Source organism: Crocuta crocuta, unplaced genomic scaffold (genome assembly GCF_008692635.1).
Source record: "Crocuta crocuta isolate KB4526 unplaced genomic scaffold, BGI_CrCroc_1.0 scaffold126, whole genome shotgun sequence".
NCBI classification, from domain to species: Eukaryota; Metazoa; Chordata; class Mammalia; order Carnivora; family Hyaenidae; genus Crocuta; species Crocuta crocuta.
In genome coordinates this window covers 3031711-3051643 of record NW_027531000.1, presented here as the reverse complement: position 1 = coordinate 3051643, position 19933 = coordinate 3031711, and the positions used below count along the sequence as shown (strand labels likewise).

Sequence of the window (19933 nt, the reverse complement as noted above, 5' to 3'; positions counted from 1 at the left end):
GGAAATTCATTCATTCCACACATATTTGTTAAGGCCCACAATGGGCTCAGCACTGTTTTAGGAGCGAGGAGAGCAGCGGTAAATGAAACTTGCATTCCAGTGGCAAAGAAACAGGAAAAGCAAATGACGCTGAGCATTTGACAAGAGTGTAGTCCTTGGTGAGCAGCCCCTCAGGCGCGAGCTTGCGCACTGGGGATTTGGGGAGGCATCATACTAAGGTATAACAGTTGCCTTTGATGTTGGCCTCTGTCTGCCAAGCTCTGTGCTGTTCGTAGGGGTCATTAGTTCTGTTTTATTTATTTGTTAATGTTTAGTTTTTTTTGAGAGAGAGATAGTACAGCTGGGTGAGGGGCACAGAAAGAGAGGAGGACAGAGCATCCAGTGGGGGCTCTGTGCTGACAGGGTGACAATAGTGAGCCCCATGTGGAGCCTGAACCCATGAACTGCAAGCTCATGACCCAAGCTGAAGTCAGACACTCAACTGATGAAGCCACCCAGACATCCCTAGTCCCATTTTAGAGATATGATAAGTAAGTCTTAGAAAAGTGAAGGGGGGGGTGGGGCGCCTGGGTGGCTCAGTCGGTTAAGCGTCCGACTTCGGCTCAGGTCATGATCTCACGGTTCGTGAGTTTGAGCCCTGCATCGGGCTCTGTCCTGATGGCTAGCTTAGGGCCTGGAGCCTGTTTCGGATTCTGTGTCTCCCTCTCCCTCTGACCCTCCTCTGTTCATGCTGTCTCTCTCTCTCTCAGAAATAAATAAAAAACATTAAAAGAATTTTTTTAAAAAGTGAAGTGGGCTGAGCTTTGAATGCAATTATGTCTGAATCCAAAGACTCCGTTATTTTTATCTTTATCACCCGGTCTCCCAGGGGCCTCAGCCTCCTGATACAGTATTCTGAACTTCATACTTTCTCTGGGACCTCCCTCTCCTGCTGAATTTCTCCAGGGTTATTCTGTAGGTGTTTAACAAGAGGCTCTCTGGAGAAACCCTGAGGTATAGCATTTGCCAGTTTCTGTGGTGTAAATACTCTCACCTAGGCTGACCTCATGTTACCACTGTCATCTCACTGATTGGGAGGAGGTGAACAATATGCCGCCGTTAAATAGCATGGCTGCCATGCTGACTCAATAGACATAAAATAGCCTCACGAGCAAAGATAATAGCAAAACATACATAACTGGAAAATGATGAGTTTTGAGCAATTATTACCTGTAATTTTTTTTTTTAAGTTAGCTCCATGCCCAACGTGGGACTTGAACTCACGACCCAGAGATCAAAAGTCGCATGTTCTACCGACTGAGTCAGTCAGGCGCCTTTTATTCCCTGTATTTTTGAAGTAACTTATTTTGTTGTAAGTTTATGTGCTATAATTTTTAATATTGGGCTGTGTTTAACAACCAGATTGAAAATGGGATGCTAGTCTCTCATGGGCTACCACGAGAGGAGTCCACGTCACCATTGTCTCTCTCCATAGCGTCTTCTCCTCTCGTTGTGTGTTTCCGGTTTTGGCCCAGAAATGGTGTTTTGGCTCCTTTTTCATATTTCCTTTGTCTCCTTGACCTGTGGCCTTTCACAGCTTTTTTGGTTTNAAGACGTAATCCCCATTTGAAAATGCAGGCTGCATGAAGTGACCCAGAGGTTTCTTCACTAAATGTTAAGAGGCCTGGAAGTGTTTCTTCTGTGACAGTAAAATGAGTCCTGGACATTACGAGTAAGACATTTTCTGTATTGTCCAACATGTGCTTGACTTTTCCGGTTCCACAGTTTGGTAATGCTTTTCTAAATTCCCTACCCAAACGTGACATTTCAACCAATCCAGCTCACGCTCTGGACCTCATACAGTCCGTTTGTATTATTTATAAACTCCCCAAGGACTGATTTCAGCCTCTACTTGTACATGGACCACAAAGAACAAAGAGACTTTGAAAAGCATAAACCAGAGACATTCTAACAGGGTTTGGTGAAAAACGGAAGCGAGAAAGCTCCGACAGTGAACGTGTACTCCAAAACAAATGGAAAGTTGGTTTTGGTTTCCTAATTAATTTTTGTTCAGCTTTAGGTTTCCTGGGCAATAGACGTGATTTATGTGCTCTGTGGATGGCATGCATTCGGCCCAGATCTCCTAATGTGCCGTACAGTGAAAAAACAGTACCTAGGGTATCTTTCTTTCAGTTGCCAAGTGCTGCAGTTTATTTTTAAAATCCCTTCACCCGAGCTGTGCTTGTCTTAACTTTTAAGTTTTTGAAAGACGCAGTACTTTTGCTCATTCCTACAGGCTGTTTTTCACGGGAGAAGAGAAAACTGACAGTTGGCCAGGCAGAAAGTTTCCAAACCACAGGGTGTCTGCTCCTTGCATAATCACCAAAGCCAAAATTTCCATTTTCTCCAAGTTGACGGGAGAACTTCATTTCTGGTCGAACCTGAACTGCAGACAAGAGCTGCACCCCCCACCCCTCACCCCATGGGCTGTGTTCTTAGCTTTTCTTGGTTACACCGGGTGACTTTTCCTGTTTACAATATGTGTCCTCCCTTTTTTTCTTTTCTTTTTCGACTCGATACTGTACCATGACATCTAAAAATATAGCCTAACAACTGGTTTTAAGTAAAGAGGATGTTTCTTTCTGGAAAGGAACGGCAGATATATCCTGCATGGTTTTCTGAAAATAAACATTTGACAGCCTCTCATCGGTGCCTAACCTGAGTTTCTCACTGGAAAAGCACAGAGTATTTATAGAGAGAATCTTGCTTTCCTCTGCAACTTCTCCCATGAAGCTATGTCACCTGTTTCCCCCATTTGCTGTTTGGTGAGCTTTTAGTAGAGTTTGGCTCAGGCCTTTATTAGCTAGGAAGCATGGTTAAGTTGTTCTCAACTTCTTGAAGTCTCCGCTTCTTCAGTGTAAAGCAGAAGGCCAAAAATACCTGCTTCACCGGGTGGCTGTAAGAATTCAGTGGATGTGGGGGGCGCCTGGGTGGCTGAGTCAGTTAAACATCCGACTTTGGCTCTGGTCATGATCTCACTGTTCATGGGTTCAAGCCCTGTGTCAGGCTCTGTACTGACGGCTAGCTCAGAGCCTGGAGCCTGTTTCAGATTCTGTGCCTCCCTCTCTCTCTGACCTTCTCCTCCTCATGCAGTCTCTCTCTCTCTCAAAAATAAATAAAACATTAAAAAAAAAAAAAGAATTCAATGGATGTGGTGGATGTGAAAGTACATGATCCAGACATAGCACTCAGCACGTTCATTTCCATTTCGTGTTAGTTGAGAACAAAAGCAGCCGTCCTGAGCCCAAGCCACCACCTGGTCATGATCAGATAAGGAGCAAGGTTTGTACATGTTTCCCCAGCTCTAGGTACCAGGGCAGCTAAAAATGGCAGTTTTGGATTCGTCTGTTAATTATCACTGAGAAGTCGGAATGGCATTAATCTTCAGCTATGGGGTCGACCACTTTCTCCAGGGTTTAACTGGTAGATTGATTTTCAACTCAAATTTGACAGCTTGGCCTCTTAATAATCCAGGAGAACTTTTTCCTTGAGAAAAACAATTATTTAAACAACTTAAAATAACCACTTACAGTTAACATAATAGCACTCAGCAGCTTACAAATCATTTCCACTAGTCATAGTACTCTGTGCACTAGGGTAAGAGTAAAGCTGATAACGCACACCAGGCACTTAGCACAGACTCTAACACCTAATCTATAACCAATAAGAGCATGTCACTAACGACAGGATTATCATCTGTAGTTTTGAGGTAGATTTCAGGTTCAACCTGTATTAATACAAGAGACAAAGCTAAGTAAGATTGATTCTTATCATTCTCATTTCACAGGGGCAGAGACTGAGATTTAGAGAGATACCATGATATTGATGCCCTACTCTTAGTTAAATGGCAGAGCTGGGACACAGTCCAGGCCTCCTGATCCTAGATCCTGGCATACCTCACGGACACCAAGCTGGGGTCTCCTGATGGCCTTCAGCTCCAGATAGAATAAGTAGTTTTGTTTCTTTTCTTCCTTTCTTTCTTCCTTTGAAACCTGGGCTTTCTTTTCGCCAGTCTTAAGAGATCAGGCTATAAGTGTCCATCAACAGATGAATGGATCAAGAAGACGTGGTTTATCTATACCATGGAATACTACATGGCAATGAGAAACAATGAAATCTGGCCATGTGTAGCAACATGGATGGACCTTGAGGGTGTTATGCTGAGCGAAATAAGTCAGGCAGAGAAGGACAAATATCATATGTTTGCACGTATAGGAGGATTAGGAGGAACTTGACGGAGGAACAAGGGGGAGAAGAAGGGCAGAAATGGTGGGGGAAAGGGAGAGAGGCAAACCATGAGAGACTCTTGAATGCTGACAAAAACTGAGGACTGATGGATGTGGGGGGGAGGGGGGGATGGGCATGGAGGAGGACACTTGTGGGGATGAGCACTGGGTGTTATGTGGAAACTAATTTGACAATAAACTATTAAAAAAAAAAAAGAGATCAGGCTATAATCTGATAAGCGATTGTCTTTTATGAGACTGCCCTCCCCAGAGAGTATGTGCCAAAGTTGACCGAAATCCCTTGCCAGGTTGAGGCTGGAGCTGCAGAAATGGCTGTTCACTGACCAGCCCTTCTGGTTTGCCTTTCTCCAGCCTCTGTCAGAAAGGAGATTGCAGTGGAATGCTAATGCCCAGAAAGCAAGGTTATCCCTCCCATCTCTTCTGGGTGCCTCTCGTCAAGAGCAGAGGTCCCGTATAAGTTCCCTCTATCAATTTCCTAATTTCTCACACTTCCAAGGTAAGATACGAGTTGTGCAGATGCTCGAAACTTAATTCCATTGCCAGGTGTGCTATTTCAGAGCGCTTATGATCGTCCGAAAATATTTGTGTTATTGTTAATAATTTCTTTTCTTCTTATGTCTAGAGCAGTTGTTCTCAACCAGGAATGACTTTTCCCTCCCAGGAGACATTTGACAATGTCTGGAGACATATTTGGTCACAAGCAGGGTAGAAGAGTTACTGGCATCTGGTGGGTAGAGGCCAGGGATGTTGCTAGATATCCTACAATACACAAGACGGCCCGCATAGAATTATCTGGCCACAAATAATAGTGCCTTAATAAAAGCAGGAAACCCTGCTCTAGAACAAGCCTTGCTGATGTTTATTACTACCCAGAGCAGTGCCTACACCGTGAAAGTGCTCAGTAAATATTAGTTAGGCAAATGAATGAAAACCTGTTTCAGACCTACACTGTATCTTAAGCCCAGAGTGTTGTGGAGCCAGACCCAGGTAAAGGATACATGTCATTGATAAATGTCATCTGGCACCCAAAGTGTTCGCATCAGCATAACAGAGCCAGCAGCCCAAGCAGGGCGGTGGGGAGGGGATGAATTCCATCCTGATGTTCAGTGAAAATCAATAACAAACACATAGACGCTGTTTTTAGCAGCAGCCCATATTTTTTTTTTCCAGTGCAGGGCCAGGTGGTAGCCAAGGAACGATATTGCAAAACCCTTGCCCCTCCTCTGGCTTTGGTTGCCACATAGTGACCTGAACCCAGAAACTCTGGTTTGGTGAGTGTAGATGGGGCTTATCCAGAACAGTGTTTTACTTGGTGGTCAAGATGATCGTTAAATGCCTCAGCTACGTCTTTTAACGTAGAAGACCTATTAGATGCTATATTACCTTATCGTAGAAGTAATATAGCAGTGAAGGTCACAAATTCTCCAGTCTGAATGCCTGTGTTTCCACCTTTCTCCACCTCCTCCCAGCTCTGTGACCTTGTGGAGTGGAGTCAGTCATTTACCTTCTCAGAGCCTCGATTCTTCTCATTCATGGAATGAAGCTAGTGTTGGAATCTGCCTCACAGGCTTGTTGTGAAAATGAATTTAGGGGCACCTGGCAGGTTCAGTCGGTGGAGCATCGATTTAATTCTTAATCTTGGATCATGAGTTCGAGCCCCACATTGGGAATAGAGATTACTAAAAATAATTAAGATCAGATAAGATAAAATAAAATAAAATAATTGAAGACAATTAGGATTAGACAAGATATAATTCAATATAGTATAATATAGTATAGTATAATGTAATATAATACAATATAATTAGGATTAGACAAGATATAACATAATACAGTATAATATAGTATAGGATAATGTAATACAATACAATACAATACAATACAATATAAGATAATAATTGAAAATGAATTTAAACAGCGCATGTACATAAAAGAAAGGGCTCCGATCAGTGCCAGGCACGGGGTCAATGGCCATTAATCACTGTTAACATTGTTAACAATCTAAGATTACTCAATTATTCAGTTTTGTCTTTGGAAAACTGAATTCTCCTCTTCTTTATCATTCTCCCCACCCAGCCAATTTTTCTTTCTCCCTTTGCTTCTTCTATGCCACCTGCCTCTCTCTCTCTGTCTCTTTTTTGTCCTTTACTCCCAGTGAACCTGCAAGAGACACACAAGAGTCCTGCTTCTGTGCAACTAATGGAGCCTGAGATTCCACTCCAGTGCATAGTAACAGGACCCAAGACACGCTACCTAACCTCTCTGCCCTTCAGTTCTGCCATCTACAAAATCTAAATGGTAAAACTTTTTACCTCATAGGGATGTAAGTCGGTTGAAAGAAGATACTTGCATGTGCACTCACATGACATCGTGAGTGGTTATAGAAGCTCGGAGAATCGTTCACAGATATTGGTAAAAGAGGTCCCCAATGATTGCTCATTGGGAGGGTAGGCACCATCTTGAAAGAGCTCGAAGGAAAACCACAGCTGACTCCGCATGGAGACATCTGTGTCAGTCTAGGCCATTCTCTGAACGGGAGTGTCAATAGCTCATGTTCAGTCAACACCCAGAGATGATATAAAGGAGCCCCTGTTCAGCTAGGGTTGACATCATTTGGGCGAAATATAAAACTCCATCCTCTCAATAGATCCCAAAGTAAGAACATCCTAGATACGCCCTTCTACCTTGCTCCATTTCTTCCAGAATATCTCATCTGATGAAGAGTTTAATAGCACACCTTGTTTTCAGGGTAGAAAGCTTGTTTGTTATGTATGAGTCTGTCTGGGCCAAGGCTTGGGAAGTGTTTTTGGAACATCCTCACTTTACATTATGCTATGTAAATTTAAATCATTTGTGAACTTATTCATTATTAACTGTGTCTGGGTTTTGAGCAGTAAAGGCTTTCCTTCGCTCAGATGTCTATCGACCACATTCTTGCTCTGGGTCAGACACTATTCTAGGCTCTGGGGATACAGTAGTGAAGAAATCTGTCAAGGTCTCTGCCATGAAATGTAACATTCTGATGGTGAAAAGTAAAGACAGAGGGACGCCTGGGTGGCTAAGTGGGCTAGGCACCCGATTCTTAATTTTGGCTCAGGTCATGATCTCACAGTTCGTGAGTTTGAGCCCCACGCCAACCTCCTTGCTGACAGTGAGGAGGCTGCCTGGGATTCTCTCCCTCCTTCTCTCTGAGTCCCTCCCCCTACTCTCTCTCTCTCTCAAAATACATAAATAAACTTAAAAAAAGAAAGATAATGACAGATAAAAATAAAATGAACAGAAGATATTAGCTCTAAGAAAATAAAGCAGCTTGAGAGAGAATATCCAGTCTCCACTTTATTTTGAGGAAAGGCCTCTTAGAAGCAGTGGCTATTGATTTAAGATCTGAAAGATGTGAAAGGACCTAATCATGCAGACCCAGGGAAGGGCATTCCAGAATGAACAGCATATGTAAAATTTCAAAGGAGGAACAACCTGTATTTTGAAGAAGAAAAGAAGGCCAGTGTGGATGGTATGTTAGTGCAAAGGCAGATGGCTTGGAAATAAAATTAGAAAGGGCAGGGGTTTGGTTATGTGGACATTGTTGACAAGGTAAGGAGGTTGGTCACTTTTAAGCAAGAAAGTGAAAGGATTTCATCTGTATTTTAGAGGCGTTTAGACCTTTACAGGACTCAAATAAAAGCATGGAACCTGGTTAAACAGCTGGCTTTGCACATATCCAAGGAAGGGATGATGGTGAATTAGACTTCAGGTGGGCCACCCCACAAAAAATCCTGAGGAGTCATTTTTATGAGGTAGACCCTTGCAGGCTAGGCTTTCAGAAAAGGTCGAAAGAGCAAGAGAGAAGAAGAAAGAAAAAGAAAAGCAGTTTGCCACGTCCATTACCAAGCTTTCATATCTCCTTATTCCAAAGAACTACTAAAGCAAAACCCAAGGAAGGCTGAGGTTCTGGTGTTTTCTGAAGTTGTGGTTTCCTATCGCTTTATGAGCTGCCCCTAGTTGTTAGGAATGGTCCCACACTGCCCTGTCTGGACCTGCCTTTGGATTTCTTACCAAGTCTTCCTCCTCTCCCCTCTCCTAAATCAGGTAGTGGTATTGGGGGCTGGGGTGGGGTGTTTTCACAGAGACTTGAACCCCAGTGTCGGCTATAGGTCAGGGCATCAGGGCACGCCTCGAAGCTAGAAGTCTGGCATGTGGCCAATTTTCACTTCCTTCTGCTCTTCCTCATTTGACCAGTGACCAGATGGACAAGGTCCTTCCACCAGCACCCAGCGCTTAGTGTCCGAGGAGCCCCTCCACCGTGAACTGGGGAGCAAATACAGGGCAGCCACAGACAGAGGTGGGAATTTTAATCCAATACGTATGATTTTAATCTCCACCTTCCTGGGGTTGAATGGAAGAGGAAGTGGCAGGAAGGGTATCAAGTCTGTGTGGGTGGTAAGTGAAACTTTCCAAAGAGATGATTTTTAAATGTTTTTTATTCCATGTGAGGCATTGCTGCCACTGGGGAGGGGTCAAAGCTGAGAATGTTTGGATGGTCTCTATGGAGTTCTGGGAACGCCTGGGGTAGCTCCGCAGATTAAGTATCTGACTCTTGGTTTCGGCTCAGTCATGATCTCATAGTTCATGAGTTCAAACCCTGCATTGCTCTCTGTGCTGACAGTGTGGAACCTGCTTAGGATTCTCCCTCTCTCTCTCTCTCTCTCTCTCTTTCTCTCAAATAAATAAACTTAAAAATGTTTAGGGGCACCTGGGTGGCTCAGCCAGTTAAGCATCTGGCTCTTGATTTCAGCTTAGGTCATGATCTCAGGGTTCTGGGTTCATGGGATTGAGCTCTGCATTGGGCTCCTCGCTGATAGCACAAAGCCTGCTTGGAATTCTTTCTCTCCCTCTCTCTCTGCCCCTATGCCCCTTACTCATGCTCTCTGTCTCTCCCTAAATTAAAAAATAATTTTTAATTAAAAAATGAATAAATGAATTATAGGAAGGTTTATTAGCTGTTTGTTAAATGTTAAGCAAATAAGGAGTATAATAATTGTCTTTGTGAAAATGGTTAATTTCACTCTCAAGGATGTCAGATTGAAAGCTACCAGGACATTGCTTATGAGACTCAGAAAGGTTAAGTACCTTCTCCAAGGTAACACAGCTGGTAAGAGATAAAATATGATTTTGAGCCCAAGTCTGGCTTAGAATGCTTGTGCAAGTCACATCATTTCTCAGGCCTTGGTTTCCTGGTGCTTAAATTGAGGATGTCCCCGCAAAACAAAACAATGCAAAACAAAATGAGGATGCCCCTTTCATAGGCTTGCATAGTAGTTGAAATACTTTGTTAATGAAGGTCAAGTGTCAAGCACTTGGCCTGGTGCACAGCAGGCCTCATTTGACGTTGTTTTGTCTCTTCCCTGGGACCATGTGAACTTAAATAGGGGTTTGCTTATTCTCATGACAGGACTCCCAAGAACCTGGCAGAAAATAAATGTGGTTGATGCAGAGACCACAAACCCCATCTAAAGAGGGAGCAGCCCTGCCCCACCCTGGCCAAATGTTGCCATGGACGACGTCCAGCCCAGTGTTCCCAAATCATACCATCTACATTTTTCTTAAGTGGCATCTTCTGATTTCTAATATCATCAACTAAGATTTATTCAGAAGCATTGTTCTGACAAAAAAAATATATATATATATATCCACCACCTTTCAACCTCCGGTTTAAGCATATGACAAGGGCAGGCCTTTCTAAAGGTTAGGGATGATCAAAGCAGAACTCTGGCCCCTAGGAGGAGCCAGCCTCCCACAGAGGAAAGGCACGGTGAATACTGAACACAAATGTGCCAGTGTGGGCATAAAACCGTAGCATGTATCCCTCTCTGGTTCATCTGCACCACCCTCTTCCAGCTNCCGCCCCCCCCCCCCCCCCAAATGTCAGCCTTTCTCTTGGCTGTTGTATTTGTTGATCAGTTATTGTAAGTGGATGACTTTCCTATATTAATGACATCATGGGTAGTCTATCCCTTGAAAACCTTTTGTTCTGATTTAGGTGTAGATATCTGTGGTATCTTAGGAAGATGCTTTCAGTCGCAAAAAGCAGAATCTGACTCAAGTTTGTTTCAGTAAGAAAAAAAAAGTGGACTTGTTAAAGGAATACGGGGGCGTTTCACGGAACTCAAGAGCAAGAATTCACCTGAACCAGGAGAAATGACTACAAGTGACTAGAAAGACATTAGGAACCCGGACAGCAACTCTCTCGAGCTTTCCCTTCCAGATTGCATGATTTCCCTTGTTCCCTTCCAGCTGCCTGTCTTCTTCATTCTCTCTGCAGGTCGCTTTCCTTTTGGTGCACACGCAGCAGACAGTAGCTGCCGCTACAGCAACCACTCTCTACTGCTCGCAGACCGAATTCCAGATTCTCTGGACTGAGGTTCTGATTGGCCCAGCTTGAGTCAGGTGTCTGTTCCCTGGTCCAATCAGCTGAAGTCTGAAGCTGAAGGGGTGGGACCAAGTTGTACAAACATGGCCACCGCTGCCTGTGTTTGTCGTGAGATGGGCAGACAGACACACAGGGGACAAAAATGTTTACTATTTAATTCTCTAGGATAGAATTATATGTTGACAGAAGGAGAATTGACTACTCTGAGCAAAGTTACGATGGAAAGGAAAAAAGATGCCTTTTTAAAATCAGGAAGTAAAAATCATTTGGATTATGAGACAACAGAATAACTTGAAATATTTTATGAGTTTTGACATATTCCTTCATGGATTCATGTGGTATCAGTTGATCTTTTGAGTGTTTGATTTTCTCTTTCCATAATACATGTTTCTGGGGCTGGTTTGTGTGGGTTTTACGAAAGAAGTAAAGTGATTTGAAGTGACACATTTATTTCTTTCTTCCCGTTGTATAGGAGAGTATTAAAAAAGATGACGTTGTTGTTCAGTTAGACCTTATTTTAAATCTTCACCTGGCGTTTTTCTCGCTCAGGTAACTCTGTACCTCAGTTTCCTTGTCTGTAAAATGGGGATGTAGTTATAGAATAGATTTTTGTGGAGCTTTAATGAAATAATATACATAAAGTACCCAACATAGCATCTGGAACAAATAAATATTAATTCCTTTTTCTCCTTGCCACCGAAGTGTATATTTGACTTTGGCTTTGCAGAGTTAAGGGCATAATCAGGGGCCATGGGGCAAGTAAAGCTTGCCCACTTTACCTCTAAGCACTACTTAAGTGGTTTCTATAGGGCACCTCTCCATAGAACCATAATCTAACCAACTGAGCTTAACCAGTTTAATCAAAAATGTAAGTGCAATAATCAGTATTTTTCCCACTGAAAACATATCCCACTCTGAGCCTCAATTTCCTCATCTATTAATCTGGAGTTAGTAACACCCATCCCACAGGATGACTGTGAGCTCAAAGATGATATCTATAAGACACCTAGAACAATGTTAAGTATATAGTTGGTGCTTAATTTCTTTTTAAATTTTCTTTTTAAATTGCATTTATATATATCTGAGTTTCCAGGTCTTATAGTTTGGTGCAAAAGCTGAGAGATAAAATGCTGCTCGTGCTTTTTAAAAGTGACCCAGAAGTTCCTCAGGTGTGGGCAAAGTTGGATAGATATAGTTCACTGTGACATGGCTTCCAATAGACTGGAAGCTATCTAAGTGTTTCTCAGCAGGAGACTCATTGAATTATTATATGTCCACACAATTATTTGATACTACAGAACATTTAGAAAGAATGCAGTTGGTCTGTATGTGTTGACACTGGAAAGAGCACCCTTAGTTTCACTTGAGTTGAAAAAGAAAAAAACATTTATATATATATATATATATATATAAAATATCATATACATGTGCTTGTATACACATATAAAATCACATACACAGGCTGCACACACAGAATCATATATCAAATTTCTAGATAGTTATTTACACACAAACAGACACACAAATATTAAGAATACTCGCTTCATTTGCAAAACAATATGTCCAATATAACAACATTGCAAAGCAAACCATTTACTATGAATTTTTTAAAATATGTACTCATCTATATGTGAACATACATGTAAAAACAGTCTGTATGGAGTCTCCTCAAACTGACAGGGTGGCGATTTCTACAGGTAAAATGATTTGGAGTATGAGTTAGGAAAGGGAGATCTTTGTATTCTATGCGTTGTTTAAATATGTTACAAAGTATTGCAATTATAAGTGACAAAAATATAAATATAGTTGGAAATTTATACGATGTATATTGTTGTTAATTATGTATCTTAACTGTTCTTAATTGTTCCTAATCATGGCAGTGCTATACTATAAAGGGGAACGATGTTTCAAAGATGGAGACTTTCAATTTTAAACTTAACATTATCTTTTCCTTTATAATTATGCATGTATTCTATTTATTAAAATATATCAATGAATATAGGCATTTTCATTTGAAGAATAAATTATTGATTCAGTGATAAATACAGCAGTTTCCTCTGGGAAAGAAAGCAACTTTTCAGAGTATAGTTTTGTGTATGATATATGGACATTATTTTTTTCAATATATTGAGTTGTCTTTGCGTTTCAGTCTTTTTTTTCAAACCCAAGAGTCAATTAACTAATTGATTGAATAACACAAGAGCTAATGCCTCATCGTAAGTCTGTTTTTGAGGAAGGCTGTTGATTCACTCAACTGAAGCCATATTTAGGCTGAGCACGTCACATGTAAAACAAACTATAAATCGAGTTCAAGGAGTTGCTTGTGCCCTGGCCCTGATGCCTCTCTTGCTGTCTTGTCCCCGCAGATGACAGAAGGCAGGCACTGCCAGGTGCACCTCCTGGATGATAGGAGACTGGAGCTGCTGGTTCAGGTAGGTGTTGCCCACCCCGACAGACAGCCTTTTCTGACTGGTACCCTCTGTGAGCCTCCTGGCCTCTGTTCTGGCTTCTCACTTGTGTGTGCCAATGACTTGGGAGTGTTAGAGGGGCAACACGACAGCTTCTAAGTCAGACTTGGTCCACCTGTAAGAGTAATTAGAGTCTGGGGACATGGATTGGAGACCCTTGGTTTCCAGTCTCAGCTCTGACGCTCCGTAGCTGTGTGACCCCAGAAAGTGGCTTTACGCCTCCAAACCCAGTTGGTAAACTGGGCACGATCATGCCTCCCTGAAAGGGTGATTGTGAGCTGCAGATCTGTGTCCTGCCACTTTGCGGCCACACTCACAGTGTCCGGGTTAAATACCCCGCTTCATCAGCTGTGCACCGGGATTGAGACTGCTTACTGTCCCTCGAAGCATTATGGCTAAAATCAAGCTAGATTATATATATGAATCAAATCTCTTTGTAACATATTTAGAGTATATGTGTGGTGATATTTTAATTGTCGATGCTTCTCTCTTTATTGACTCGACACTGTGGGCCAAGAACCTTAAAAAAATTGTGGAAATTCCTTCTGATTAGCCACACTGCTGCTATAGCCAGAACTTTTTCCTTTGACCAAACCTAAATTCTCCCTCCTGAGGCTCGTTTTTCACCCACTATGCAGAGGCTTCGGTTAGAATGAGAATAGTCAACACTGTTTAGCCAGAGTGGACCTTGTAGTCCAGATTTCTGCCTGTTTCTTTCTTTCTTCTTCTTTTTTTAAAAAAATCATGACCATTCTTTCTTCCCCAACAGCAAACATCCAACTCTCAAACCACCATAATGAGCCCTAACCTGTTTGGCTCTAAGTTCAGAAACGTCCCTGTAGATGCTCTCCTGCATATCACCCTTTTTTCCCTTGTCCCTGCAAATCAGGCGTCCGCTGTCACCCTAGGTGTTCCCCCTGATTCCAAGTCATGCTTCTTGCCACCAGGCCCAGTGCTTCTCAAAAGTTCATCAAGTAGATCCTTCTTCGAAGTGTTTAGCAAACACTGGTGACAATCATGCATACAAGGGGTAAGGCCGCTCCATCTCTAGAGAGAAATGAAAAGCTTAGGCTTTGGAATCAGACCTGGGTTCAATTCCCTGCCCCTACTGACTGTAACATCAGGCCAGGTGCTTAGTTTTTCTTGACTTTGACCCCCTCATCTACAAAAGGGCAATAAGAATGCCTATCTCAGGGGCGCCTGGGTGGCTTAGTCGGTTAAGCGTCCGACTTTCGCTTAGGTCATGATCTCGCGGTTCGTGGGTTCGAGCCCCGCGTCGGGCTCTGTGCTGACTGCCAGCTCAGAGCCTGGAGCCTGTTTCAGTCTGTGACTCCCTCTCTCTCTGGCCCTCCCCTGCTCGCGCTGTCTCTCCCTCTCTCTTAGAAATAAATAAAACATTTAAAAAAAAAAAAAAGAATGCCTATCTCATAGGCTCATTATAAGGACAAAATGAGATAATGGATAGAGAGAGTTCAGCATAATAAAAGGGAATCAGTAGTGCAGTAGTAGTTTTATCTGAAATCCCACAACCCACAACCGTGGGTCTTTGGCCTCTTTGACTGGCACCCACCAAGCAAAATTATTCCTACAGTCCATGTGGTGAGGTGTTTGATATTCTTTGTCTTGGTCACTAGCACCATACTATGTATAAAAGAGTAGTTTTTGAGGGGCACCTCGGTGGCTCAGTTGGGTAAGCATTCAACTCTTGATTTTGGCTCCGTTCATGATCTCACAGTTTGTGGGACTGAACTCCGTGTTGGTCTCTATGCTTACAGCACAGAGCCTGCTTCAGACTCTCTTTCACTCTCTCTCTCTGCTCCTCCCCTGCTGGTGCACCTATGTTCTCTCTCCCTCAAAAATAAATAAAAATAAACATTCAAAATGACTTAAAAAAAGTATTTTTCTAAAACATCATCATGTTAGTAAACATGTTAGTAAACACATAGTCCCCTTAGAGGAAAAAGTAAAGTACTGAACTGAATTGCAAATACATGAAACTGACCATCTCATTGATGTTTCTATTACCATTTCTTCCCCTTCCCAATCTCTTGAAAAATTGTCTATAATAGATTAACCTAGGCAGTGAAAGGGGGCAGATATTTAAAAACAAACAAACAAAAGATGCTTTGAACTATTTGGGGCAGAGAACTGTGGTAGCAATAAGAGAGTGAGGCAACGAAATTGCTTCTGATCACATTTTATTTTGACAGCCCAAACTTTTATCAAGAGAATTGCTGGACCTTGTGGCTTCACATTTCAACCTGAAAGAAAAGGAGTACTTTGGAATAACATTTACGGACGACACGTAAGTCTTTTAGTAATGTTCATTTCTTTACCTTTCACTTGGACTGCCTACATACCGTCATTCACAATTACCAAAAGCTGGAGGGAAATGTCTCAAGAATTAGAATATGTTCTGCTTAGTTAAAGATTGTTTAATACAGGATTTTTTTTCTAGGACTATTAGTGCAAAGTGAGAAGAAAGGGAATATTGATGTTGTCCTAAGTGTTTTAGAAATTTGTTTTGTAATGAGGTTGTTATTTTTGATAGTATATCTGCACATTTTTTGTGATGTAGATATGTATCTGTGATATAAACACTGGATTGTTGGGGTGTCTGGGTAACTGTCGGTTAAGCATCTGATTCTTGATTTCAGCTCAGGTCATGATCTCAGCAGTTCGCAAGAGGAGCTCCGCGTAGGGCTCTGCACAAGCCTGCTTGGGATTCTCTCTCTCCCTCTTTCTCTGCCCCTCCCCTGTTCATGCTCCATCTCTCTCTTTCTCTCTCTCAAGATAATAACCATAAAAATTTTTAAAAAAGGAAATACTAGATTGTTATTTCACTCATATATTAAAATGAGAATTAATGTTTTGGGTGTTGATGGCAAGAAAGTTTAAAGACAAATGTGTGGCCCACCTGAAAAATATTTGTACAGTTTTAATACAGAATGAACTTTTCCACTTCTATGTAGGTTCATTTTATGTCACTTCACTATCTTTTTTCTCTTTTACTTACATTTTTAATGCTAAGTTGGACGTTATATATATTTATCAACAATTAAATGCTTTATGAAATGAGACCTATATATAACAATAAAATCATAAGAATTTGGGGGCACCTGGGTTGTTCAGTCAGTTAAGCACCTGACTTTAGCTCAGGTCATGATCTCACAGTTCTTGAGTTCGAGCCCCATGTCGGGCTCTGTGCTGACAGCTCAGAGCCTAGAGCCTTCTTCAGATTCTAAATCCCCCCCTCTCTCTGCTTCTCCCCTACTTGTGCTGTGTGTATGTCCCTCTCTCTGTCTCAAAAATAAACATTAAAATTTTTTATCATAAGAATTTAAAACTCCATCTAAAACAATGTATTTGATCTTTTTTGCATGTGTGTGTATGTGTTTTATGACAGTCCAGTTTGCCTACATTATTTGCAGCCTGATACATCCTCAGAGGAATTTTTTATCCTTTGTGGAAAAAATATCCAGATTTCTTCAAATATTAAAATTTGGGGAGCCTGGGTGACTCAGTCAGCTAAGTGTCTGACTTGGGCTCAGATCATGATATTGTGGTTCATGGGTTTGAGCCCTGCATAGGGCTCTGTGCTGATAGCTCAGAGCCTAGAGCCTGCTTCAGATTGTGTGTGTGTGTCTCTCTCTCTTCCCCTACCCGACTCGTGCTCTGTCTCCCTCTCTCAAAAATAAAAACATTCAACATCTGTAATGCCATTTTAAAAGTGTATAAGGATGAAAAAATTGCTTAGGCTTCAGAGACAAAATCCGTTGCGTTTTGCTGGAAATTATTTTGTCAGAAAATAAATAAGTACTACAATACAAATAAATGAATAGACATTTTTAAAAAAACCCAAATACTAAAATTCAAGAAAATGCATTCCAGACACAGAATATATTGGCCAACCAATGAGCATTCTTCTTGTACTCTCCAAGTTCAAATGTTTCTTCAGTTCTTAAGTTTAACTAGGCAGAAAGTAATCACAAGAAGGGACTAATTTGGGGGCACCTGGGTGGTTCAGTAGGTTAAATGTTAAACTTCAGCTCCAGTCATGATCTCTCAGTCCATGGGTTCCAGCCCTGCATTGGACTCTGTGCTGACAGCTTGGAGCCTGGAGCCTGCTTCAGATTCTGTGTCTCCCTCTCTCTCTGCCCTTCCTCTGCTCATGCTCGCTCTCTGTCTATCAAAAATAAATTTAAAAAACGTTGAAAAAAATTTTTTAAAAGGGGGGCTCATTTTTTAATACTTTGCTTCTTATTTCCAGCCTAGGTGAGCCACTAGCCTAGAGCCCCACCCCCACCCCAACCACCCCACTCCCCTTAGGAAATGCCATCGGGCTCAGGACTTGGGCTGGGCAAAACCAGACTACCACTTGTTAGGAGACACAAAAACCTGAAAACTTTGATCCCAGGCCCAGGACGCTTCCTGAATAAGGTTGCACAGACCAGAAAGAAAGTAAACTAGACATCACTCACCTCACTCAGAATCAAAATTAAACAGTTCACCCAACAACTATTTGAGACCCTGTATGATCAGTCCTCTGCTGGATAAAGTAGGAAGTGCAGATAACCACTGACCACACACTCTTCACTGGAAAGACAAGGCTAGTTCATGTGAATCAGTGATTAAACACATGCACACATGCGTGTGCACACACACACGTTGTATGTGATTGTGAACGCAATAATAGCAAACAGAATATGGCATAAATCCTAAAATACATAATAGCGAAGTTAATATGCTTAAACTGTGAGCGCTGTAAGCACTAATTTAGAGAGGTCACAGAGAATAGAGACCAAAAGCACGAATAAGAGTAATTTATTCATTCAAGAGATATTTCTTGAGTGCTCACCAATTGCCAGGCACTGTTGTAGGTTCCAGAGATTCAGCTGTGCACAGGAGAGACAACGTGCTTGCTTTCCTGGAGCTTATATTGCAACCGTATGGTCTAGCAGAACAAACACACAGATAAGGGAGCAATTACTAGAAACAGTAAGTGCTTGAAAGAACATGACCAAGGCCATGATCAAGAAAAGTTGGGGGGCAGTTTTAGATTGGGTGGACAAGGAACGGCTCTAGGGGATGACACATAATAAAAAGCAAGATCCAGTTCTCCAAAAGTTGGAAGGCACTCCAGACAAAGGCCAGTGTGAAAACCTTGAGGTGAGACTGAGCTGGACTTTTGGGGTCTTTTATTTTGTATTTTTGAGAAAGAAAAAAAATCCAGTGTGACTAGAATATAGAGAGTAAGGAGGAAAGTGGTGCAAGTTCAAGGTTGAGAGGGAGGCAAGGAGTAGATGTCCTAGAATTGTGGTAGCTGTGTGATTTTAGGCCAGTTACTTAACATCTCTGACACTCCAGTTTTCTCATCAGTACATTGGGCATTGTACTAGTACCTATATAATAAAGACTACATAGGACTCATGTAAAGGGTGCTAGTATGATGTACTGTTAAGTCGGGTCAGGTATACACAACCCCTAGCCACAGGCACTCACTAAAAGGAAGCTATTGTGCTATTTTTGGTACTGGCAGTGAGTTCAGTGTCCAGAGAAGGTTAAAGGAGGATTAGAGTGGAATTCACACAAGAGGATAAATATAGGGGTGCCTGGGTGACCTGGGTGACTCAGTCGGGCATCCGACTCTTGATTTTGGCTCATGTCATGATCTCATGGTTCATGGGTTCGAGCCCCATATCAGGCTCCATGTTGATAGTGCAGTGCCCACTTGGGATTCTCTCTATCCCTCTCTCTCTCTCTGCCCCTCCCCCATTTGTAGGCACACTCTCTCTCTCTCAAAATAAATAAATAATTTTTTAAAAAGAGGATAACTACAAATGGACAGAGCAGGGCAAGTAGACTTTGGGTAGAAGGGAGAGGAATTGGAGATGACATTCTGGGGAAGACTCATTATGTGGGCCAGCGCATGAGCATGGTAACATATATGATACGCTGGCCCAGTGGTGAGGAGACTGGCCTGATGGTGGAGCAAGATATAAGAGGGACAGGATCATAGGTGGGCCCTGTGTGTCGCGTCGATGGGAGAAACACCGCTACACCACTGCAGGGTGCTGTGCAGTGGAATTACAGGATTTATGACTGGTGTTGCAAGTTCCCCGGGCTACAGTGCTCGTGGTGGGCTGGAAACGGGGATCCTGGCTACATAGAAGGCTTCTGGAAAAGCTCCCAGTTCAGGTGAGCAAAACCAAACAGTGCATAAATCAGGCATTCAGATATAAGACTTTCTCCTCAGAAAGAAAAGGAATAATATAAATGACTTCCTTTAATGCCTTGGGCCACCCTCCCCCACTTTCTGCTCTGGGATTTCTTTCTAAATCCTCTACTGGGAGAGGAAAGTCTCACTCAAGCGTCTCCTCCAGCTATCTCCTCTGGCGACAGTAGTTGATGGTTATAGCCTTTCCAAGAAACCTGGCTCCAAACTGTCCTCTGTGTACTCCCCTGCAAGTGACAGCAGAGTCTATTTTTGAATTATGACCAGTTTGGAAGGTGTCTTCTGGCTCTAGCTGTGTTTATTTTCAGAAGAAGTATGAGCAGGGCTTTGGGAGGAGGGTGGGGGATTTGGCCATTTCCACCTTTCTGGGGAACAGGTCTGGAAAATTGCTTCTGTCTAAGGGTGTCTCTTTGGAATGTCTTGGTCACAAGCCTAGCTCTTTTTCTTTGTCTGGTAAATATTTTTGGAAAGTATGTTTTTTCTGCACTCCCTTCTCCCCCCCCCCCCCAAAAAACCA

The 19933-nt window shown here is 42.3% G+C and overlaps 1 protein-coding gene across 1 annotated transcript in view; it reads left to right on the top strand.

Annotated features, from left to right (window-relative positions):
* The first annotated feature begins 8578 nt into the window (after positions 1-8578).
* Positions 8579-19933, top strand: part of FRMD4B (FERM domain containing 4B) — a 122827-nt gene continuing 111472 nt past the window's right edge. The window contains exons 1-3 of the mRNA XM_077770613.1: positions 8579-8625; positions 13080-13145; positions 15392-15486. Coding sequence (XP_077626739.1) covers positions 13080-13145; positions 15392-15486 — 161 coding nt within the window. The 5' untranslated portion in view covers positions 8579-8625. The remainder of the gene's footprint in view (positions 8626-13079; positions 13146-15391; positions 15487-19933) is intronic.